The following is a 25,495-nucleotide window of genomic DNA, read 5'->3' on the forward strand; positions in this document are numbered from 1 at the left end:
CTTCTCTAAACAATTAAAAAAAGAGAGATAATAGTGAAAACATTTTCAATGTGAGATCTGTGTTCTAATCCCCAGAGGCAACAAATTGCTTTCAGTTCTTGGCAGTTAAATCTAAGCAAGCCCATCCCTGAAGTCCATTTGGAAAGAAGCTTAAATATTTCTGCTCTTGACACTCTGGTAACACCTGTATGCAAAAGCTGAAGAATGTTGGCTTGAGAAGTGAAAATGATGAGGAGAAATGGATAAAAGAAGCATTCCAGTGGTATAAATTTTAAAGGGTACTTCACAGAACAAAATATTCATGGATTGAACTGAATTTTTACAGCCAAAGCAGCTCTTTCCATGAAATGGCTTGTACACTTGAAAACTCCACACAGGGTTTCTGATGAGAGGTTAATGCCACAGCTTACAAAACATTTGTTGTGAGCATGAAAAAGAACACAGCATTAAACCATACCCAACCCCTCCCTTCCCCTAAATTGCTGAGATTTTAAAAAAACAACCATTACTGTTGGCTTTTGGCCGTGGCATCTTTAGCTGCAGGGCATGAATGACATTGGGGAACAAAGTGAATTCAGGAGTGGATAAGGTGGCATTCTGCCCAGCTGAACTCCAGAAACACAGTCTAGCTGGAAAAGAGAACCACAAATGAAATGCTGGACAATCAATAAAAATGCCACACTTATTTTTATAACATAATTGCGTGCTTTATTGATATACACAGTAAAGCAGTATATAATACAATAAGTAAGGCATATATTTGGTGAAATTTGATATGTTGTGAAACAATGCAGTAAAACTGAAGTTTATAAAAATAATTAGTAAGTGTTACAGTGTTGATGTTAGAACACAACAGATTATGATATCCAAGTAATAAAACCAGTACTGAATAACAATGGTATAACATGCCAGATGATAAGTACTCAGTTACACTGATAATGGTTTACAGTTTAGTAGTTTATGGATATAAGGAACATGACATATTTCCCCCAAAATGCTTAAAAAGCAGCAATAAAGCTTTTAAACTCTTTTAAATGTTTTTGAGAGATTCACTTCAAAACTAATGTATATGAAGAAAAACAAATGAAAACCCTGATGAAAACAATCGTGCACTCTATTAGTCTCCTAATCTTTAAAGAGAAGTTTCAACTTAAAAGCATAAATGAAAGCAAGACACCCCTATAAATCTCAGTCTGCAGTTTCCAATAGAAAGGCTATGAGAAGATGCAGAATAGGTAAATAAAGGGAACAGTCCACACCAGTATGGATCGAGTGTTTGTATGGACTGGGTAGAATTGGTATTGGACATGAGAGAACCTTGCTGCCCTTCACCTGGATGTGCATTCCTTTGGAGCTTAAGAAACACACACAGAGGGAAGATGGATGCATCAGGAAGGTAGACACAAATTTCACCTTCCCATTCAAAATGGAAAAGGAACAGGGTACCATATGCCAATATCCCAAAATGGTGGCACTGCATGAACCCTATAATGGATTGTTCCTCTACTTTTAAAAACTATTTATTATGAAAAAAATTGTTTGGGGCCTCTTTGAAAGTTGTTACATAATTCATTTTGGAAAAAAATATTGTTACAAATGAGAAGACCTGTTTACACACAATGGACAAGTGGTGACGATGTAATACCTTCTGTACATAACTGTCAGGAACACCACAAAACCAAAGTGAGGTAGAAATAACATGACTACCCATGTTTAATGTTAACTAGCATTCACAAATAAAACCATTTGTTTTTCTCTCAAATTTTAATTACACTTCGTACAAGAAGAGGTAACTGATTTTACTCCTGCAAAATGTTAATGTGGATTAAATGGTGAAACTCTGTTTTCAGACAATGGAATTAAAGGCTGGCGAGAAGGAAATGAAATGAAGTGGTAAAGCTTTTGTTAACAGCACCTCAACATTTCAGAGTAGTAAACCTGAGGAGCTGTTACGTGACTTCTATTTTCTGTTATCCCTCTCCTGAGTCATTGTTAATTGTGCAGTATTACTTGTAGAAGGACCTAGGGAGGAGCAAGTTGGCTGGCTATTGTCTTCAGCCACCAACCTCTCACAAAGTAGTGTGGCTACTTTCAGTTGACCATGGACTGGAAGGTAACAGAATTGCTCCACACCATTTCCTATTTAAATGAGCTGTTGTGGCTCCTTGGAACCTGCTGCAAGGCAAGTTTATTGGGACTATTTTGTTATGAAGAGATTAGGCAATTTTCAGTAACACTGCTACTATAAAACTAAAGGTTGAATAATAATATGAGAAATCTGACTTTAAGGATGAAAGCAGATAACAGATCACACTACCTGTAGTCAAGTCCTCCTCTCTCCTCCACATAGGTGTAGGGTTTCCCACAGAAGGTGGTGTCACAGGGCATGAATTCAAACCAAACTTCTTCTTTGAAGTGTTAAGGTGCTGGCCAGTGGCAGAGACAGGTTACCGGATGGTAAAATCCAAACGTACAATCCGGTAAGGCAATTCCTATTCTGTGTTTACTAACCACATTGTAGTTCATAGTAATGGAGGAAACAGCACAAGCATAGAATACTGGTTGTGGCGGTGTTTTGTTTTTGTTTTTAATTCTTAAAAGCTCTGAAGGTAGTATTTGTCATGTAATGTGCTCTTTCATATTATTGCCAACTAGCTGGATAACTTCAATACAACTTGATTTTACTTGAAATGAGGTGGAATAATACCTCAACTGGAAGTTTAGGACAGTACTATATTTTAAACCAGTGCTAGTCAGTCACAAATAGTGAGAAATGTATGTTGATTATTTTGGTGTTGCTGAAATTCTCTCTTTCATTTGTAAGGAAAAGAACACAGAACATGAATATCTGTCTCAAACAATTACAGAGCTGAAGTGATACTAAACAAATGCATTGCCTCTTTTTTGTTTGTTTTTCTAGGGATTTATATAAACTTTTTTATAAAGCACACTTTGTTTACAATCTTTCTTTATAACGCTTATAAATTTTTTTTTAGACAACCCAAAATGCGTTCCATATAAAGAAATGGCAAGTTATTTAGCTATCAAGATTTTACATGTAGTTTTCTTATAATTTTTTTTGTACAATTGCATAGACGTGTAAAACCTGCCATTGTTAACAAAACAATAACAGACTTAAGAAACTACTGAAATCTACAGTATTGTACCACTACCCTTCACAAAAATAGAGATTTGTTTTCATGTAAACTCTTACAGTCTAATCCTTTGTCATATGAATATTATAAAAACCATGCGGGTACGCCTGAAGTTGTAAAACACATCTTGCTATTCTAACACCTTGTTGTCAGTCATCACCGTCACTAAGGTTTCCATTGCTCGGCCCAAGTCATCTGCCATATGAAAAAGGCTGCCTACATTGTGGCCTGTAAAAGAAAAGAAAAAGACATTTTACAGATGAAGGTGTACTTTACAAGTTTTGAAGACTGCCATGTGTACTACACAAATAAATAAACACAGATCAGTGAGTTATAGCTCAATGTAAAATAATGCATGCTCCCATGCAGGGGGATTATAAAATAAATTTGTTCTTTGACAGTCCACCGTCGCTAGCAAAGGTGAACAAAACCTGAAGAGAATGTTTTCAGCTGTCACTATATTGAGCTTTCAAAATGAAAGACTTAGAAAATCAATTTCAAAGGCACATGCATGAAGATTTTACTACACAACTGTTTGCAAATAAATTTAAGTGAATAATACATAACCTGATCAATCATAATCAACCCAAACAGCCTGACTGGGGAAATTGCCAAAGTGCTAATTGACATTAATGAGAGTAAAGTCTTGGATGAAACGGCCACCAAACTGCCGAGTTAAATCAACTTATATAAATTCACTCAATTTTTAAAAATTACTAATTAAAAGAAACATGATTCTCAAAAGGGGGAAGCTAGAAGTGTGATTTATTTACTAGGAAATCACATTTAATGAAATATTTTCAGATAAATGAGTTTACCCATCGATGATATAGTTAGATCTTGATATAGATATACAATCTTTATACAGTATTTGGAGAGATCTTGTAGCACCTTTCAGACTAAATGAAAAAAAGACGTTGGTAGCATGAGCTTTCATATACTCATACTGCCAACATCTTTATTTCAGTTAGTCTCAAAGGTGCTAGAAGATATCTCTATGTACTGATTCTACAGACTAAGGGGCTGTTCAGACCAGCCATTAAGGCTGGCCTGGGAGTGGAGTCAGGGCATCGTGTCCATTTCATAATGGTTCAAAAACTTCAGTTTGTTCATATTAGGGTAGTTAGACAGCTCAAGAGCACTGGTTGATATAATTTTCCCATATTGTGGTTACCAGTGCATTTCCAAGCCCAATTATAAGTGTTGTCTTAATCTTGAAGGCCCCAAATTGCTTGGCAGAAGGTTACCTGAAAGACTTTGTCCTACCATATCTATCTAGACTGTAAAATCTTCATCAGAGGTCCTTTTCCAGGTGGTCTGCTAACTGAGGCCCGTTACAGACCGCCAAGAAGTGGCGGTCTGCCACAGCTGCCGGTTGCAGCGTCCAGGAACTGCAGCAGCCAAAATCGCGCTCCTTCCTGGGCCCCGGAAGAGACGCCACGAGGCGCTAGTCGCGCACTCGCAGCATCACTTCTGGGGCCCGACGTGCGGATGCAGAGCGTCCGCTACGTCAAGATGGCGGCGGCCGTGTGGAATGGCCGCTGCCATTTGTTACGGACACAGTCCGTGGTAGGGTTAGGGGCGTCTGGAAGAGATGCCCCTTTCTAACCCTAGCACGGACTGAGTCCGTCCTAGGGTGCCCGTGTGTAACGGGCCTCAGCTGGCTATTTTGGGCTGGCCAAAATCACCTCAAAATTCACTTTATAAGAACACATCCCCTCAATATGGTCATTTCTGTGTTGCTGGGAAATTGTGTGTGTGTGTGGGGTGGCCTCCAGTTATTTTCCTGCAAGATCATCATCTTCAGAACCTTGTCACAGTACATTCAACTACAACAGAAGAGCTCTCTTGGGAAGGGGGCTGCACTTCTTACAAGGTAAATTGGGGGATGGGCTAGGATTAGGAGATGTAGCTACATGATATACTTATGCTTCTCACTGAAGGATCTCTGCCAAAGTATTTCATTCTCTCACTTTTCTATAATCCATGCAGGGGATTCAGGGGTTTGTTTTATTTGATTATTTTGTATTGTATTAACCTCTGTTGTTACCCATCTCGATCCTCAAAAGGGAACAGGCAGGATATAAATAAAAAAGCGGTTGCCCGACTCGGCGGGCTGACCGCTTTGCCGCTAGACGCAGCGAACGACTACAAGCCCCAGAGTGCTCTGGGGCTTGCCCCAGCTCCCTATTGGTGCGCGGGGCGAAAGGGAGGCCCTTCCGCCCCGTGACGCTCTGGGAACTGGGCTCTGTGATCGGGAGTTCCGGTCCTCCAGGGCAGATGATTGGTTCAGCTGCCCTGGAGGAGGAGTCTCCTGGTCAGGTGGTACTGAGGGCGGGGCTTAGGCCTATATAGGCCATGCTGCCAGCCCCGGCCCTCAGTCGGCGCTTGGCTCCGGATGGTTAGGAGCCAAGCAGGAAGGGAGGAGGAGCTGAGCCTTCTCCCACCCACCCACCGCTTGGGTTTGGGTTTTTTGTCACAACTTTGGGGCGGCAGCATAGGCCAGGATCTGCACGGTGTGGTACCAGGGCTACGGAGCTCTGGTTTGGGAGTCAGTCGGGACCCGGGGGCGAATAGGGCAGGCGTATGGCCATTGCGGGGGCCATAACGCGAGAGCGCCTCCCGGTGACTAGGGGCTTAGCAAATATGTGAACGCATGGCAGAGATGCGGTCATACGGTGTTCATTAGCCCCTAGGTCATCCCAATGCCTGGTGGGTGCCAGGTTGTGGTTAATCAGACAAACGTGGGGTTGTTTGATTTCGCAGATCCTGACCTCATGCTTTGTGCCAACCCTACCAATGGTTTGCTTAATAAAGTTGTGGCCTTTCCTCCAACACGGTCTCCTGTGGTTATTCGGCAGCAGCATCTGAGGCAATACATTATTATTATTATTATTATTATCATCATTATCATCGTAATTAGTAGCTTAAAAATAACTTGTTTTTTTTTAAAAAAACAACTTATTGTGCATGTCTGAATGTTGTGGAACTGAAGCAAAGTAGTTATTTGCGTGGTTTTGTCAATATAGTGTACATTAAAAAAACATATACACACATATATAAAATAAAGTCTAGGGTCTGCAATGGCAGAATCTAGTGAAAGTAGACATTTGGATGCTGGCCTATCTCTCTGTGCAAAGAATTCTCTCTGTGAAGTAAGTCCTTTGTAATTACTGAAAAGCAAGTATTAATTTCATCTTTAACTTTAAAAAATTCCTCTATCTTTTAATAACACAAACTGCACTAATAATAATGTAAAAATAATGTAAATCACACTATTGGAGTTATGTTGAGGTGCACAAAACCTAGATATATTATTATTGACCCCATACTGATTCTATGCATTGATCAGTGACCAACTCCTACATTCCATTTTTCCCTAATTTTGTTGCAATACCAAATATTTTGCATTATAAAAAAATCAAAACTATACAGAAATAAATTGCAATTAATGCACATATTAAAGAATATATCTCCAGTTACATAAGTGACTTCCAAATGGTAGATATTTGATCATCATCTTTAAATGTTATCAGACTAAAATCCAAAACACAGGAGCTCTTTTTAAACTCTAGGAAATTTCAAAACAGATGAGCTATGGGTGATTTTATGAAACATTTTACTTTTAGTTCTAAAAATCCAAAGTGCCTCATAACATTACAATATTCTAAGACATGAAAAACAATAAACTCAAGCAATGAAACAATAAAAAGTTGTAATACAAAAGAATTATAAAATATTTCATCAAAATAAACAAAAATGTTCCTCTTAAATACTTGATGACTGGAGAGCAAATGTTACATATTTCACTTGGAATTCAAACTTCTTTATATCATTGAACTAAATTAACTTTCCTATATATTTGCACCACCATATAATCTGTGCTAGAGTAGCTGCACACTAGTTAGGGAAAAAAAAGTTCAGCTTCAGGTACAAAAGACAGAAAATAAGAACACTGAGGCCCGTTCCGCACGGGCCTTTGCGCCGCCCCCGTCACGTGCTAGGGGTTGACCGAGGATCTAGCATCCATACCGGCCTCACCCCAGCACATGCTGGGGGCGTAAAAATGGCAGCGCCCTATACACACGGGCATGGCCATTTTTATGTGCCGGGTGCTTAGCGTCCGCACATCCCCCTTGCCTTGCGACATCACGAGTGCACCATTTGCGGCTTCTTTTTCCACCACTGGGAAGCCTCCCCGTTTGGAGGCTGCAGCTTCCTGGTGGCAGAAATGGAGGCGGCGGCAGACTGCCACTTTCAGGCAGTCTGTAATGCGCCAAAGTTTGCTTTTAGGAGTATTTTATGAAATGGTGCCCATTTCACACATTCTGTTTTTTAGTTTAAGTATTCAGTATGTTTCAATATTTTCTCAGTTGCATTGATCTAGAAACTTGAGATGCATATTTCAACATGCACTCTGTTGATACTGTGTGGTGTACCAAAATGTACACTTTATTCATTTTAAGAGACTACTCATCTTTCAAACATACTGGGTGGAAGATGAAAAGGTGAACATCCAAAGCCCTTCTGCAAACACTTTTAAGATAATGTTGCACCAAAGACTTTGAATTCAGTAATAAGTAGAAAGGAGCATACCTTATAAAAAGGAATAAACCATTTAAAAAGGAAGGGCTTTTAGGAGAGTGTTGTTTTATTTGTATTGTTTTAGCTGTGTTTTATCCTTTTAAGTGCATATTTAGATATTGTTCATAGTTTAATTCTGTTGTTGACCTTCTGTGTGCTTTTAACTGTACTGTAATCATTTTAATTTGTAAGCTATCTTGAGTCCCAGTTTTTGAGAAAAAAGTAGATATAAATAAAATTAATAACCATTGTCACTGCCACCACCACCTATCATTGCTGGTTCCCAAACACACATTTTCTATAGATATATTGAAGATTTCCACAAGCTGAAAGCCTTATTTCACATATCTTCACAAACTTTCATAAAAGAATTATGATTTCAGCTTTGTAGCTGAAAGACTGAACACAAGAGACAGAGCTGCCCAAAGCTACAGAGCAGAATGCACAGCTGAGCTGAATTTTTTTCACAGGTGAAAATCCAGTACTATATCCAGGACACCACAAGAGTTTTGATATAAGCTTTAAAACAGCAAAGCAGAACCTGTGACGTGTTAGTGACATTCTGGCTGGAGCAAGAGAATTTACAAGCGCAAGTAATATATTCTTTATACCTCTCAACTAGAAGAGCACCTATAGATAAATATGTAAGGCATTTGAAAGCTAAGAAGGGGGCAAGATCTGAGGTCCCAGAAAACTGGCTAAGGCCAGAGTATGACTTTATACCTTATGAGTCAGAAGGAAGATTTCACCAAAATGTATTCATCTTATTTTCCCATTAGGCTCTGCAGAAAGCTGTTTGGTTTACAATGGGAAATTAAGTGCATTCTTGTATTTCTAGTGTTTTCATTTCTGCTAAAGTTGAGAGGTATTATGCATTAGAGCACACATGTGAAATGTACCTAGCAACGAACATGCTGTGCCACAAATGCCAGACAAAAAAGAAGGCAGCAAACAAGAAGTTCTTACAAGTGGGCATCAGACTCACTAACCTCTCTCACTGGCTTTCCTGGGGCATTTCTTCCTTTAGTTACAGAAATATTAGGAAAAGAGGAGGGGAGAGGGAAAAAACACAAATACAGAAGTACTTCAGTTTTCATTATGGAACTCCATTCAAGATGAGACATTTGAAAAGTACTACAATACATTTAAATGCATAGAATGTTGCTTCCAGCTTCATCCCACGGAGAACAGTCATGAAAAAAAATTTTGCTTTCAGCTTTTTAGTTGAAATGTAGAGAGGCACATTAATACATTTACTAAAACATTTTTCTTAGAAGACAGTCATACATTCTCTGAACAGTATGCGTTGATATAGGGGCAGTGCACACTGGTAGGAAAGGCCGCTCTGGGGCGGAGTCAGGGTGTGCCATCCATGACATACGCCCCGGCTCCACCCCCAGGGCAACGTGATGTCATGCGCTGCACCACACAGTGCACAGCATCATGGCGCTCCTCTGGAGCAGCATCTGCATGATGCAGTGCTGAAGGAGCACCATAAAGCCATGGTGCCGTGGCTATCATGCCCTTTGTAGGGTGCAAAAGGGAGCTGCTTTTTGCGGCTCCTTTTTGTGCCCTGCAAAGGCCAAACTGGGGCCACAGCATGTGGTTGCCACGGCCTCGATCTAGCTGCAAAAGAGGCCATAGTAGCCAATCTGTATGTAAAATGTTGACTTGTCCCTCACACTGAAGGTCTCCCACAACAAAAACATACTTAAGTTTCACTTAACTTCAATTCATTTTGGGTGGACTTAAGTTACTCATTACTAACTTGGCTGCTAACAGAAGAAGAGAAAATGGCAATCTTGGCGGGGACTGCTGTAGAATGTAGAGGCTTTAGAGCCCTGTGACTGCAACTCAGTGAACAGGACAGTGAGACTTAAACCTTGTGTGCTTCCTTGTGTGCTGAAATATGGGAAGGTAGAGAGAATTGGTATGAACTCAAGTAATCACCATGTATAACCAATACCAGAAACTGTGGAAGAGATTTGTAACACTGATGCAGCTGGAAAGTCCCTAATTAATCAGTGTTCCAATATACTTGGGAAACGGACTATTGTACTTTATCTGATTTGTCTATTAATTCCTTCCTTATAGTGACTGACGCAAGAGTTACTGGTCATTTTCTAAGCAGGAAGGCTGTATATTGTTTTTCTACCCCGTGTTGACAGATCTGGCATTGCACCTTATTGTGGTTCCTTTCAGATAATCCTTGTAGGTAGCAATAGAAAATTTAAAGTGTGTAAAGCATTCTAAATTATCTCATTTTTCTCATGCATTTGTTAATCTATATGTGGCCAATTAGCACCATGATTTAGTATAATGTATGTATAGGAGGTTGGATTGAAGACTTTCCTTATGTGGATAGAAGGGCTATAATCAGAGAAGGTATATCCAACTGATTTTTAGGATTTTCTTCTTTCTCTGCACCATTGCACAGCCCATTCAACAAGGTCTGCTGACCCTCTGGTGAATCACTTTCTGGGGAGGGCCCCCTGGGATGGGTGTTATATATACCTAAATTTGGATTCAGTGCATTGTTTCTAAATAAGTAAACAGCAGTGATATTGATTATGTAGTATTTTAATGGAACAACTACTCCACTAACCCTGGGATAGACGGGCTAAGTTAACAAATTATCAAATGAGATGTGGGCCAACCTTTGTATTACTGCTCAGACTTTAATCAAGTTCAGCTTACCCACTGGGTCCCCTGTTGGAAATACTGGTATTCTGTCCTAGTTTGTTGTTGAGTACTTTCAAGCAATTTCTGATTTATGATAATAATAAATAAATAAAACTTTTATTTGTATACCGCTTTTCCTCCTGATCAAAGCGGTTCACACTGTGCAAGCTAAGTGACACATGTCATGATACAAAGCAATACAATATAACAACAATTACATCAGCAATTACATCAACAATTCATACAATTCAATACAAGTCTAAAACCATCTACAGATCAATTCGAAACTATCAGATGTGGTAGGACATCCTGATCTTAATTAGGGTGATGATCCTAAGGTGAATGGTCACATAGTTTTCTTGGGAAGATTTGTTTAGATGAGGTTTGCCTTAGCCTTCCTCTGAGGCTGAGAGAGTGTGACTTGCCCAAAGTCACCCAGTGAGGTTTCCATAGCCATGTGGGTATTCAATCCCTGGTCTCCAGAGTCACAGTACATTGCTCTAATCAGTACACCATTCTGGCTCTGTCCTAGTCATCCCTGTCTAAAATTCTGAAAACTGCTAAGATGTTTTTCTTTCCATTTTAATATTTTAATATAAGAATGTTTAGAACTAGAGTATAAAATGTAAATTAAATTGTGTCTAAATGATATTATCCAAACATTAACAAGGACAATTTCCAACTGAATATATATACATCTTAGGAGAAGACGTGGTAAACTGCTTTCATGTTGTATTTGTGAACAAAATGCTCTGTGTCGTATTATCTTGTAGAGTTGAATGGACCACTAAAGTGGTATTTAATACTACAGTTCCAACAAATGTCAGACCTATGGCTTCAACATCTGTTTGGAGTTTGTTCAACAGCTGGGAAAAGCTGCTGTAGCCACCATGAATTTGCTTAGAGCAGCATGCAACAGGGATTGTGGATGGAAACCATACAGCTTAAAAGAAAAGGAAAATGCCTTAAGGGCAGCCATCTTCAGATACTCAGCAGAAATTCCCACTGATAAAGAGACAAAGTGTTTTCACCAACAGTCTTTAGCTTTGCAGTTAATGCAGAGATTCTTCTATAATGTTTTAAAACTGCTAAGTAGGGCTGAAAGCTTAAAGTTTAGATAAAGAAAAATAGTAAGAACAGCAATATTTTTCCCTCCCAAAGATCTGCTTACTTAAGTCAGAGGCATATGAAATTTGCCTTCATGATGCATTACTTGTTTTCAATGATAATGTTAAAATATGCCTGAATAAAGAATATAACTCCTGATGCCTTCTATTTGTAACTAATGTGTTTCAGTTAATCATCCATTTATCTTCCTTCTGAGGTTGTACCTATCACCATATTTTATTCAAAGGAAAACATATCACACTGCAAACTCAGGTTTTTTTTACTTTCTACCTACCATACTATAGCAGGTTCTCTCATTGGACCATTTTTACTGGATGGACCATTTTTACTGGATGAAGGTTTATCCAAGTTTTAATTGAATTGTTACAGGCTGTGTTTTTTGCATTTTATTTCCATTGATCCTCTTTTTAATCACACACCCCTATGCTATAATTTTGTATCTTGTCAGTAGTTCAGGCATCTGACAAAGTGCACTCTAGTTCATGAGATCTTACAAGAACTTGTTGTGCCTCTGATGAAATGATAAAACAGTATCTTAGTAATATTTTTATTGTTGTTGTGTGCCTTCAAATCGTTTCCAACTTATGGAGACCCTAAGGTGAACCTATTATGTTTTTTTTGTTTTTTTTTGCAAGATTTGTTCAAAGGAGGTTTGCCATAGCCTTTCCTTCCAGCTGAGAGAGTGGGACTTGCCTAAGGTCACCCAGTGGGTTTACATGACTAACCTGGGAACTGAACCCTGGTCTCCAGAATTGCTGGCTAACAATCCAACCACTACACCACACTTAATAACATCATTATTAAGTAAAAAGCTGCTTTTTGGGTTGATATGCATAGGACTGCCTGTGGGAAAATGTTATGAACACCACATCAGTAGATTTAAGAGCTGTACCTATCACAAGCTTGGTTCAGAGGGGACTTCCCTTTGCCTTCTCCTGAAGCTGAGAGACTGTGACTTGCTCAATGTCATCCAGTGGGTTTCCACAGCTGCTCAGCTTTGCACGTAAAAAATGACGGCGGCCGTTCCAAACGGCCGCCGCCATGAGGACGTCACGGCCGTGCTGCCTCTATATGGGGCGGCGCGGGCGTGACGTCCTCACTCCACGCCAGGGCGCCTAGTGCGCCCTTAGCGCGGACCAGGAAGGAGCTCCATTTCAGAGCTCCTTCCTGGTTTGCGGCGCCACTTTGCTTCACTGGGCGCAGCCTTCAGAAAGCTGCGCCCAGCAAAGCAAGGGAGAAAGGGGCCAAGCGGCCCCTTTCTCCTCCTTCCCACCGCCGCGGGGTGTCCTTGGGGCTTGAAGCCCCAAGGACACCCCTTTTCAGGCTGCAGGGAAGCGGCGTTTTGCCGCTTCCCCGCAGCCTGAAAAGTGGCGGATCGGGGCCTCAGCGGCTGCCGTTATAGCAGCTGAGGCCCCGATACACCAGGGAAAGGGGCGGGTAGAGCCCGCCCCAAATGGGTGGTCTGTAACCCGCCTATGTCAGCTCTTGGATCACAGAGATAGCCATTCACTATGAATTAACATCCATAACCTAATTCTGAAATAATGATTACTGTGATAGAGACACTATGTCATTTTTTTAACTGAAGATGCTGTATGTGCCCCATTTATATTGCGAAAAGTACTGATTAAAGAACAAGCTGGTTAGCCCACAAAGGTTAGCTCACCAGTCTGCTTCTGAACCCAGTGCAAGGTGCTAGTTTGGATTAATTCCCTGTGAATATGGTTCAAACAATAAGATTTCATGGGCTGAGTGGAATCAGCCACTCATGGGTTTTAGAAGGAGGTCAGAGGGGGAATGAATAGCACAGGAAATATTTCACTGTTTGACTGTCAGATAGATTCAGTTACAATAGAGATAGTATTATACATAAGATTTTAAAAAAGGGTAAAATAGAAATAGACCTAGTTGAGAGTCAAAAATGCAGCAATATAAAGAATTCAGGGAAAAGTTTTTACTGTATTTCCAAGTTTTTGCCTTGAAATACATATAGAGACAGGTACATGCTAGATGCTTAATCTGTTGGTTAGTCAATAAACTTTTTCTTATTTTGTTATTCTATGCCTCCCTTTTATTTAACTGATTAAAGGAGAAATCAGTCATACCATTACCAAGTTGAACTCAACATAAATCACATCCACTTGTCCAGGGTTAAAGTCACATCATGGGATGAGTTACTGAACCCAGGGAGGAGTTTAAAGTTGTGAGGCAAGGTGAGTGACTGGAGTACAATAGTTGGTGTTTGATCAACCTGAAGAGGTGATCTGTCACACTCCTTAACACTGGGGCCAAAATCTCTGCGAGATCTCCTCCTATAGTATGGATATACAAAGGACAAAGGGGCTGCTGTGTGATCCACCACCCTAACAGAGTAGGTTGTTGGATATGCAAGACAAGGCTTTCTTCTGTGACCAGCACCTCAGTTGTGGAGCTCCACTGCAAGGCTTAAGAGGCCAGAAGGCGCACCAAAGCTGTGCTCCAGTCCTTAGCTTTGGCATGGCTTCTGGCCTCTTAGGACACATGCATCATTTAAATAGCATACCTCCAAAGTGACCCAAAGCAGCTTTATTTTGGCCTGTCTGTTTGGGCCCTACGTTTCCAACAGTCTTTAAGATTTGGGGTTGGTTTTTTTTGGTCAGGACTTTGGCTTCAATATTAAAAATTCTATTACAGAATTATTGTTTCTGGTTTCTTTTTATATTGTGATGGTATTATGTATTTGCTGGGGGTCCCTGTTAGACAGCAAATGATGTATAAACATCACACATGAATACAAACAAAGTAGTACAAATTCCAGATTTATTTGCTGATTGTGCTAGCTTTCCACAAACATCATTAAGGATTTCAGCAACCAAAATAAAACAATAATACCCAAACACAAAAGAACCAATTAATCTATTAAAACAACTACTCGCAGTTGAAAAGGCCAAATTAAAGTGATGTTTCCACTCTCTTCTAAAAAGTTAAGGGGATAGGGGCCAAATCTTTTTCTGAAAGAAGCACAGTCCATGATTTATGGACAACAAATGTGAATGCCCTTTCACATGTGTCCAGCAAACAGTTATCTGCAAACATGGGTGTCTTCAACAAGAGATTCTCTGCATCAGGGTTATCTATTATACAATCATTATATATTATGCAATCATAACAGGACTGGGAGATACTTACATAGTGACAAGAAGTTTAATTCATATTTGTACCTGATAAGACATTTTCAGAAGCAAGGATATGATAAAGTTTCCTTCATCCCATAGGGGATCAAGTCACTGTATCTCCACTGTACACTTAATAACACCTAATTATATCCCTCCCCAGTCACTGATTCATGAACAAGTGCATTTGAATTCATTCTTAAATATAAACAGCAAAACACTAGACTACCTTTTGGTGCTGAAAATAAAATGTCAGGTAATAAAACAGATGGATTTGCTCAGAGGTAATTTTGCCTTTGCCTTCCTCTAATGCTGAGCAAGTATGGCTTGCCCACGGCAACCAATGGGTATCCATAGCTGAGTAGGGATTTGAACCCTGATCTCTGGAGTCATAGACCAATGCTCAAACCACTACACCATACTGGCTCTTGATGTCAGATTTAAAATTACATAAACAGTGTTCAATAAAGAAAGCACCATCTCCTAGCCCATGTCTTTTTGTGGTGCTATAATGCAGGGAGGGGCAGACAAATTAAGGGATTTCCTTTTTTTAAAAAATGCATGAAACAAAAAATTTCAGAGAACCATTAACTGGAGTGATATAATGGGGCAGACATACACTTAATTAAGGATAATGGGTACATCTGAGCATATTCTTAGCCTGCAAATTTGTTTTCATTACAAACCAGAATTAGACTTTCTTTCTTAGCCTTTCCTGCACCTGCAAAAATCCACTGTTGTTACTTGTCAAGTCCTCTCTCTTTTAGAAAAGAGATTTAGTTGTTGCTGTTGCTAAACAGCTGGAGGTCAAAAAAACCTTGCTGATCTACTACACGTCATCTAGAGATCTGTCTTTTGCCCACTCCTGCCATGATGTATTAACCAGATTCAGCAATGACCTTTTCCAGAAAAAATATTAAAATACCATGTTTACCCAGCTTTCACAAAGAAAATGTTACGAAGAGAAATGTTAAAGAGGTTCCTGTGTCTGAATTCGGTCAGCTCCAATTAAATGAACAAGTGTACCAACATTATGTTTGATTGTAATGTCTTTTGGGTTACATTCTGTTTCTAGTCCCAAGCATACAAACTGAGATATATATGTTTATAGCTTCTAAAACAGAAAAGAACATAGATTTAACAACTGTGATAAAATGGGGGGGGGGGGGGATGGGGAGTGAAGCAGGAAGATGGTCCTATACTATGGTATGACTGCCCAAAGCTAAAAAAAAAAAAAACTGTTTTGGAAGTAAAACCTCCATTGCACATTGTCCTCGTTCACTGAAATGAATGAGACCCTCCACAGGCATCGGAAATCCATATGTGCATTGGAGCATACATACATCTGATGGTATTCAATCCAAGTGCTCAGAGATGCAGACTTTAGAAAGATATCAGGTTTGTATTCATCCCTATTACACTTGCACCTTTCACCGATGCAACTGCTTTTCAACACAACACTGATGTACAAGGATGATGCATAATAAAACTACCAGAACTGAAGCTTACCTCTTGTACTTGGAAAAGAATTGTTGAGCTGTTCCATGACTTCTTCTAACCCTGTGCTTGTGTCCTGGGGAGGACTGAGCAGATCATCCTCACCTGATAAATACAAAAACAGAAGCACACTGGTTTTGATAAGAGCCACAAGAAAGCAGAAACTACAGAAATAGCACCAAGTGACTGCAGTTCTGTGAACTGAGCCATTCACTTGTGACTTCCGCAAGCTTCAATTTGCAGAATGTTATCTCAATTGAACTTAATTCATCATACTTCAAAAAAAGTTCGTATCTATCTATCTATCTATCTATCTATCTATCTATCTATCTATCTATCGCTAAAAGATTAAGACATATAGCAATATCAAGTACATTTCTTTACCGCTTATCAGTAAACTAGCAGTTTTAAAGCAGTTTACAATGTGTAAGCCAAGTGACCCCAAATAGCTGGGTACTCATTTTATCAACCTACAAAAGGATGAAACATATGCAGATGCATACAGATTTCTTTATCCTTTTCTAAATTAACAAGGTCATTCTATTTGAAAAGTGGCATAGGCCTGTAGGATAAAATCTTCACTGGAAACTACCTCCTTAGGTAACCATTAGCCAGTCTCTAATTTTCCCTAACTAAGGCTTTCTTGGATGAAACAAATTACCTGACCCATTCCAATCTGGGTTCAGGTCTGGTTATGGGACAAAGAGAGTCTTGGTGGATGACCTACACCAAGAGTTGGACAGGGGGAGATATTCCCTGAATATAAGAACAGAAGAACAAAAGGAGAAGTTGGGGGGGGAAATCCTTTTTGCTTACAGCTACATTGTTTTCCAAGCTTAATGTGAACAGGTTACATTGCAAATTTAGATTCTGGTAAGAACCTGCACAGATATTATGAAATCTATTTATTCCTCCAGAAACAACTCCTTGATATCTTTCCGTAACATTAATTCACAGCATAGCTAACATTGGCCTGTTACAGACTGCTAAAATAAAGCTGCTTTGGGTCTCTTTGGAGGTATGCTATTTAAATGACGCATGCATCCTAAGAATCCAGAAGCTGCACCAAAGCTGCACTCCAGTGCTTAGGAATGGAGTGTGGCTTTGGTGCGACCTCCGGACTCTTAGGACCCATGCATCATTTAAATAGCATACCTCCAAAGAGACCCGAAGCAGCTTTATTTTGGCAGTCTGTAACAGGCCATTATTTTGTTAGAAGTGATCCAAATTTGTTCTCCATCATACTGCTTCAGTTTATTTTTAATTTTGTATCACACATCTGACTCCCAAAATCAGTTTATAAATAGGAAAGTTTGGAGAACAAGAAGGGTTTGGACATGGATTCTCCCACTTTGGAGAGAAGCCAACAGAAATTTTCGCCCCAAATTCAACAATTCATAATTAGCTTCTCCAGAGTTCTCTAATCCCCACTTCACTTCTCTTACTTCTTTCCAGAACTTATTTATAATAAAGAGAAAAACCAATAAAAAGAGGAAGAAAGAGAAAAAAACAATAGCAGCAACGTTGAGCAGACAAATATCAACACAGATATAGTCCAGGCTGAAGAAAGAAACGGGGAAACCCCTACTTTAAGAAGCTGTGAACTTAAAATAATTAACAACTACTCATTTCCTGTACAAGAAGTCCATACTGTTTGGAAAAGATTCAAGTAAGCCAATAATCAAAATATTTATAAGAAAACTGAACAAAAATGGCTGAGAATTTCTGCCCTTTGAAATCTATTTTATCTTACCCATAGATTCGGAAGTCTGACTGCCAACTACACGGAGAAGCATTGGCTGATTACTATCTGACCTCTGTAATGAGGTAGGAGGAGAAGACTGAGTTGTACCATTCACCTTGGCATCCACTTGAGGCTGAAATATAGAAGGAAATATTATGGTTACCATATAAACAGGAAGGAACAAAATGCTGGATGTAAAGCTTTACTCAGAAATTAAAAGTCTAATTGACTTCAGTCATATTTTTCTCCTGGTAAGAGTGCATGACAGACACTGCTGCCTACATATTTATATTGTGCAGTAATGCCAATGTTTATTATTATATTTTTTTCAGTGTTAATTTATTTATTATAGATTCTGTTTAAACAAAGTTGACTATACAAAGAGACTGAATTGTATACAGCCACTACTTTCCATAGTTTGACACCAGACTCAAGCTATATGTTAACGCGATCAAATTTTTGTTACTGTTTTAACCATTTGCTTCAGACAGTATTAATGTTTCAAGCAGAGCTAACAGTGATTATGAAAGACTGATGACTCACCTGTTCCAGCAGCTGTCTCAACCTGTGCAACTGTGATTCCAGCTGTTTGTTGTGATCCTCCAGGATTTGCATCCTGGCTTCTAGGCGGCCTTTGTGCTGACGAAGAAGCTTGGCTTCTGCAATGAGTTCAGCATCTCGTGGACTCTGGGGGGAAATGGGCATCATCTCAGGTGGGGATGGCAGTGGAGAGAGTCCCTTATTATCATGTTGCTGCTTCAGGCGGTCATATTCTGCTTGCAGGTTTCTATGGAAAACAGGACAGAAGTAAGCATGAAAATGTCACACTGTCCCATTTTATAGCTGGAGTGTGTGTCATCATCGCCTGTTCTCACACCTTAGGCCTAATTTAATCTTTATTAAAATGAATCCTGCTGCAAATTACTGAAGTGGAATTCAGTGAAAGCAGAATATCACATTTATGTTTCCAGGCCCTTTTCTTTACTATCAGATATCACACATATGGTAGACAAGGGGATGAATGCACCTATTCCAACTCTCCCATACTACATCCCAATACTCATTCATAAGGGTATCAACTAACCTTGGCTTTAGGCAGTATACTTGCCTAGTCCCCCAATGACCATAATTAAAACTGAACTTGTCACCTCATCTCCACACCCACAAAACTTTGCATTCCTATGGACATTCTCATACACAGACTACTATGTAGGTCTATCCCTGGGTTTTCCACTGCACCACATGCATCTGAGGAAGTAGGCTCAAGTCTATGAAAGCTCATGCTACCAACATCTATCTTTCAGTTAGTCTCAAAGGTGCTGCAAGATCCCTTTGCATACTGAGTTTCCAGACTAACATAGGTATGTCTTCATACTGTTCCAACCCTATTTATTTCAGCAGTCCTTCAAGGTTTACAAAATGGATTCTTAAATTTACATTGATAAAATTTATAGATATTAATCCCATGTTAAACTTGTCATTTGATCAGTGCTATGAAATGAAAATATATTTGTTCTGTTACTGAATGTGTGCTTAACAGTACAGATAATCCAACAAGTGTTTATCAATTTAATATACTTTGCAAACATAAAGCAAACACAAAGGCAACATCTACGAAACACTCCTCAGGTTGACTTCAGTCTAGTACAGTAATCACATTCCAGTTAGTCAGACTGAAGATTCAGCGCTTGTTTCCCTTTGCATAGATGATCACAGTTGCCTTTGTTCATAATATTAGGACATGTCTGTGCTTGTCTAAAAAGAAGCAACTGGTTCTGCAGTACTAACAGAGAAACAAAGAAATTATCTTTATAGCCTGCTACTTCTCTGCATTTCTTTTTTACTGGATAGAAACATTCATAGATAACAAACAACTTATTTTTGCCACAGAGTTTGTGACAAAAGATAAATCCTAGCACTTCTTCAGAGTGGCTTACTTCTCGAGGAGAAAGAAAGCTCCCCTGCCCCACCCTCCACCAGGTGGTGTTCAGCTGGTTGGTGTGAGTGAGTCACCAGAGTAGTGATTGATGTGCAGAGTGCTTTTATGCAATATAGGACTTTGAAAGAGAAAAAGGAAAGAGGATATAATATGGACAGTCAACAAACTCATTAGAACACCAAAAACATGCTGGCCTCACTATCTACATAATATAACTACTGGAGGGATTTACTGGGCTGTGTGCCTTATTTTCAAAATCAAAATTATGTGCAACAGCATCACAGATTTTGTACCTGTTAACAGCTTCTAACAGCGCTAACAGCTAAGAGCTGAGGTCTACAGCCGATATAAATTATGCAGCTTAACTAACTTTGCTTATATTCTCATGTTCACTGTCCCTTTAAGAAATGTATGCTTTGATTTGTGTCTCTGTTAGCTCTGCATTATGTATCAAAACCAGATGGATGATGGACATAAGCCTTTGTGACAGAAAAAAAGTTACACTTAAAAGTAGTGAGAGCCAGTGTGGCATAGTGGTTTGAGTGTTGGACTATGACTCTGGAGACCAGATTCAATTCCAGGCTCAGCCATGAAACCCACTGGGTGATCTTGGGCAAGTCACATACTCTCTGCCTCAGGAGAAGGAAATGACAAACCTCATCTGAACAAATATTGCCAAGAAAACCCCATGATAGTTTCACCTTAGGGTACCCTTAAGTTGGAAACAGCTTGAAGGCACACAAGAACAAAGTATTCAAAGACTGATGCTAGTCTGCATCATCATTAAATGATGTAAAGAACTCCTGTAGTACCTTTGAAACTGAGAGCAAGAAATTCCTAGTATAGGCTTTCATGGACTCTGGTCCACTTGCATCTGATGAATGAACAAAAACTTATGTTAGATTTTTTCCTTCTCACTCTCAAAGCTGCTACAAGATTTCTTTATATCTTTTTATTGCACTTAGTTTGTGTTTTCTAAGGACCCGTACAGACAGGCCAAAATAAAGTTGCTTTGGGTCACTTTGGAAGTATGCTGTTTAAATAACACACACATCTTAAGAGGCCAGAAGCTGTGCCAAAGCCACGCTCCGGTCCTTAGGACTGGAGTGTGGCTTTGATGTGGTTTCTGGCCTCTTAGGACGCACACATCATTTAAACAGCATACCTCCAAAGTGACCCAAAACAGCTTTATTTTGGCCTGTCTGTACAGGCTCTCATTTTCTCTGGAGTACAAAAAGGTTTATTTTCACATTTCTGAACAAAGAAAGAAATAATCAAAACTTTTTAGTTCTGATGATGTTTAAGGAAAAGTAGGTTTATAGCCTAAGCAAAGATTATTTGGATATCTATATATAATACAGAAGTAAAGAAATCATCTCTATATATTTCACCCATCTCTGTAGAACACTCATAAACTATGTGAGGTGAAAGAGGTAATGGACCTATTGCAGCATTCTTCATGCCAGTCAGAATTAAGTTCTGAAAAAGATAATTTCTTAAATGATACAGATGCAGAAGAGACAGCAAGAGAGAGATAAACGTATAATCCTCTCAAAATGACTGAGAGAACAGGAACTGCCAGTGTTCGATAATCTTAAATAGGTCTCTCCCGCCCTTAGCCTCCCTATCAGTTTGAAAGAGCTGGCCCACCCTCCCACCTCGATGACAGTGAAAGATTCGTTCTAGTTGCTTTGAGGCAGGGTAGGAATTTTTGCCCTTGTTTTCCCAAGGGTTTTTTGCCTACCCTACACTGTTGGATGGGGAATTGGACGATTGGCTTAGGGTGTGGCCATAAATAGGCCTCAAGCATAGGCGGGGGGAGATAATCGGTTTGGTGAGCACCTCGGCACCCTCCTAAAGGGTGAAGGTGGGTCTCTGGAATGGAGGTTTACATCTTGAGACTAAACATGAAGGGAAAGAGACTTAAAACGTCACTTAAGTCTGGCGAGTTAAGTGGGGGAGTCTTGGGTTGGCCTTCCAGATGAGGGCTGGCCAGGGAGCAACCCAAAGTATGGATTGCCCTTGGGGCTCAGGTGTTTTCACCCTTTGGAAGCTGGGGAATTGGTCTTGGAGCAGACCATCCGCCAGCTGTTCCTGCACAAGTTTCTCCCCCCTGGGCTTGCAGTTCTCAAGAAATAAAGTTAAATAGGTTGAATTTTAATAAAGTTGCCCATTTTATAACCCAGTTCTCCGAGTCTGGTCTCATTATTTAATGACTGGGTCAGCAACAGCTCTTTTTCTTCTCCCTTTGTGTCTCCTCCTGCTCTTCCACTGGCATAGTTGCACTGGGAAACAGAACCTTGGCAAAAGGAAGTTTGCCATAAGGAATGTAACCCTGGATGTACACCTGTACAAAAAGGACACTCTAATGCCAATGTATGTTTAGGGAATAATGAATTAGCTCAATGGTAGTAGCTGGGTTACTTAGCCATGGGACCAAGTCCCTATGTATACCAAGTCCAGAGACATGGGAAATTCCAGAGGCAGATATCTAATCAATTTATTTAAAAAGGGAAATCAACAATCATCCAAAACATACCATCACACACGTTCACAAGGACTAAGAAATTCAAAGGTGTTCCATTGGAACAGAGAAGGCAGAACTAATAGAAATACTACACCTGAGTGGATAGTTGCTCTGCTTGTTACAGAGATGTTAAGGGAACTCACTCGCTTCTGAGGCAAACGAAGGTTGGCAAGCGAGAGTGGGGTTATGCAAGCAAACTGCAGCATGTATGCCTGATACTTGACTAAGCTGAGTAAACAAAGGAAAAGCACCAATATTTATAGGGAATGTCAACCTTGGGGCAAAATTCAGGGTATAGAAAAAGCCAAATGGGGGTGCTCTCTTTGAAATGGGTTTGGATTGTTTTGAAGTCAGTTTGCCGAGGAGGTAACTCTAAAGCAGGGGTCGGCAACCTATGGCCTGCGGGCTGGATACGGCCCAGCAAGGCCTTGGGACCGGCCCCAGCCTGGTCCTGCCGCCGATTGCCGCCCCCAGCGACGGAGGCGGCCAGGCAGGGGAAAAGAGCCTTGCCTCAGCGAGGCCCCGTTCCCCTGCCTGGTCTCCTCCGCCAGTGACGGAGGCGGCCAGGCAGGGGAAAAGAGCCTCGCCTCAGCCTGGTCTCCTCCGCCGGCGGCCAGGCAGGGGAAAAGAGCCTTTCCTCTTCTTTCTCCTCCTCATCTTCTTCTGCCTCCTCTCCTCCTCCCCTTCTTCCTCTTCTTCTTCCTCTTCCTCCTCTTCTTCTTCCTCCTCTCCTCCTCTCCTCCTCCTCCCCTTCTTCATCTTCTTCCTCCTCTTCTTCTTCTCCTCCTCCTCTTCTTCCCCTCTTCCTCCCCTTCTTCTTCCTCTCTACTTCCTCTTCTTCTTCCTCCTCCGTTTCCCCTCTTCCTCCTCCTCTTCTTCCTCCTCTTGTTCTTCTCCTCTACCTCCTCCTCTGCTTCTTCCTCCTCTTCTTCTGGTGTTTGGCCAGAAAGGGAAGTACATTTCTGCCATCTGTCTAGGAATAATGCCAAATGTCCTCCATTTTGATCATGCCTAGGAAACATGCATTTATATTAACATTTTTTAAAAATCATCAGTTTTTTCCACGTGTCCTCCATTTTTAAAAAATGTGTTCTACATTTGAAAATTTTGTTCGGTCCCCCAGTTGTCTGAGGGACAGCAACCCGGCCCCCAACTCAAAAAGGTTGCCTACTCCTGCTCTAAAGTGTGAAGATGAGTGATGGAAGAACATTTCTGAGGCAAGAAGGATTATCGCCAGAGTTGTTTAGTTCTTGGCACCATCTATTGTCTTATAGCTATGGCTTTTTCTCATCTCCTCAAGGGTGTCTGGAAAATGGGGCCTCAATGCAACTTCATGTTGCATGTGCGATGGAGGAATCAGTGTAATGGCATCTACCTCAGCGTCACAGAAGGGCCATTTAACCGAACTTGATTGCAATTCTGATATCAAATGAGGAGGATTCTGCAGAGACTAGCAGAGTAGACTCTGCCTGCTAAGTACAGTAGCAAGAACTGGGGCATACAAGTTAATGTTTTGTCTTGAACTTTCTCCAACTCTTTCTTTAATTCCTGCTACTTGACTGAAGTATAAGACCTGGGAATTGCTGACCACCTGTCTTGGTGCTGTCTTCACTAAGTACTGCCATATAATTCTATAAGCAAAACCAGCCTTCTGAAGAACTTCAGTGAGATAGCATATGGGCACACGACTTTCAGGAATTTAAATATATTTAAAACAAGTCTGTATGAGCATGTAGACTGCCAAACCGAGCTCAGCCTACCAGTTATTTGGGTGAGACTCCCTGATTTTCTAGTTCCAGAAGGCAGCAAAATAAAAAAAAGACGCTGTGTTGATAGGTTGCCTGTCTGAAGAAGCCAGACAACAGTCTTGCCACAGTACTATGTGATAATGTATTAATGTTGCCTAAAGATGCTTTAGTTTGCCCCATGTAGAGAAGCAAACACAGATGGCTGTCAGCATCAGTGGAAACATGAAAGATCCAGATGGTCAGAGAGTCCTGACTGAATGCTTACTTAATAGCTCATGATTTCCTAGTCATTTACTGTATACAGGACAAGGCATAAAAATATAACCTAACCCCAATAAAACTGAAATTTCTGTTTTTAAGGCCACTCAGGAAATAAGACATGAATATCCTGTCTGAAAAGATAGATAACCCCAAGGAGTTGAACAGTTGACAAGGATTCTTTGACTTGAGTGCAGTGCTAAGTGACTATTTTGAATGAGGAATCCATTCTGTTGAGAGTATTGTTCATTACTGGTCAAATTTGCCTTGACCTCATTGTCTGTTTCTTCTTGTGGGCTGCCAATCCAATCCAGATGTGGGCTGAGATCCTGCATAGCAGATGTAGCTACAATGATGTACCATATATACTCATCTATTTAAGCCCCAAAATGGGTTCCAAAATCCTAGGTAGATGTATATATGGGTCAATACGGAAATACCTCTCTGTGAGCCTTGGAAAAGCTGTGAGAAGGGAGGAAGGAGAGAGAGAAGGGAAACTGGAGGTCTGTGCCCCCCTTTTTGCAAGCCAGTAATCCTGGGAAAGGTTTTAGGGAAAGGAGGGAAATCGGAGGTCTGTGTCTCCTTTTTTGTAAGCCATTAGCCTTGGGGGAGATTGTGGGGAAGGGAGGGAAATTGGAGGTTTGTGTCCACAATTTGCATACCAGACTGTGACCCTTGGGAGAGGTCCAGAGAGGGAGAAGGAAGAAGCAAAGTGGCGTCTTCCCCTCTGTTTAGATGCTTTGTTAGATGCCCCTGATTTTGACCCTCGATGAGTCATATCAAAATCCATGATTCTGCCCCCAAAACCTGCCCTTGACTTATACATGAGTATATGATAATTGTGATCTGTCTCCCTATTCAATTCACCCAAACCCATCTTAGAAGCCAGGCAGCCATACCAACTGAGGCACTGGCACATGAACCACTGAAGGATGACACATTCACATGCCTTCCACCAGTCAGCTGCAATGGGATGAGCAGCAGCAGAGAATGGTGCAATAGTGCAACAATTATAAATGTGAATTGCAAAATTTATGAGATCATAAATCTAGCTTACAATATTGTAAATACTGAACAGGAT

General features: G+C 40.4%; 1 protein-coding gene across 10 annotated transcripts in view; it reads right to left on the reverse strand.

Annotated features, from left to right (window-relative positions):
• Positions 1–717: 717 nt before the first annotated feature.
• Positions 718–25,495, reverse strand: part of LOC149319486 (dystrophin-like) — a 1,434,671-nt gene continuing 1,409,893 nt past the window's right edge. For 5 of the 10 annotated variants that reach the window (XM_089511811.1, XM_089511815.1, XM_089511810.1 and 2 more), the window contains 4 exons: positions 18,486–18,729; positions 17,952–18,075; positions 16,211–16,303; positions 719–3,383 (listed from right to left, as the gene is read on the reverse strand). In XM_089511811.1, coding sequence (XP_089367937.1) covers positions 3,286–3,383; positions 16,211–16,303; positions 17,952–18,075; positions 18,486–18,729 — 559 coding nt within the window. In that variant the 3' untranslated portion in view covers positions 719–3,285. Of the gene's footprint in view, positions 3,384–8,728; positions 8,761–16,210; positions 16,304–17,951; positions 18,076–18,485; positions 18,730–25,495 lie in introns of all 10 variants that reach the window. The other 5 variants (XM_089511816.1, XM_089511814.1, XM_089511819.1 and 2 more) reach the window with 5 other exon arrangements.

The sequence above is a fragment of the Sceloporus occidentalis genome, unplaced genomic scaffold, assembly GCF_023333645.1.
Source record: "Sceloporus occidentalis isolate IW3139 unplaced genomic scaffold, rSceOcc1.0.p SCAF_2, whole genome shotgun sequence".
Taxonomy (NCBI): Eukaryota; Metazoa; Chordata; class Lepidosauria; order Squamata; family Phrynosomatidae; genus Sceloporus; species Sceloporus occidentalis.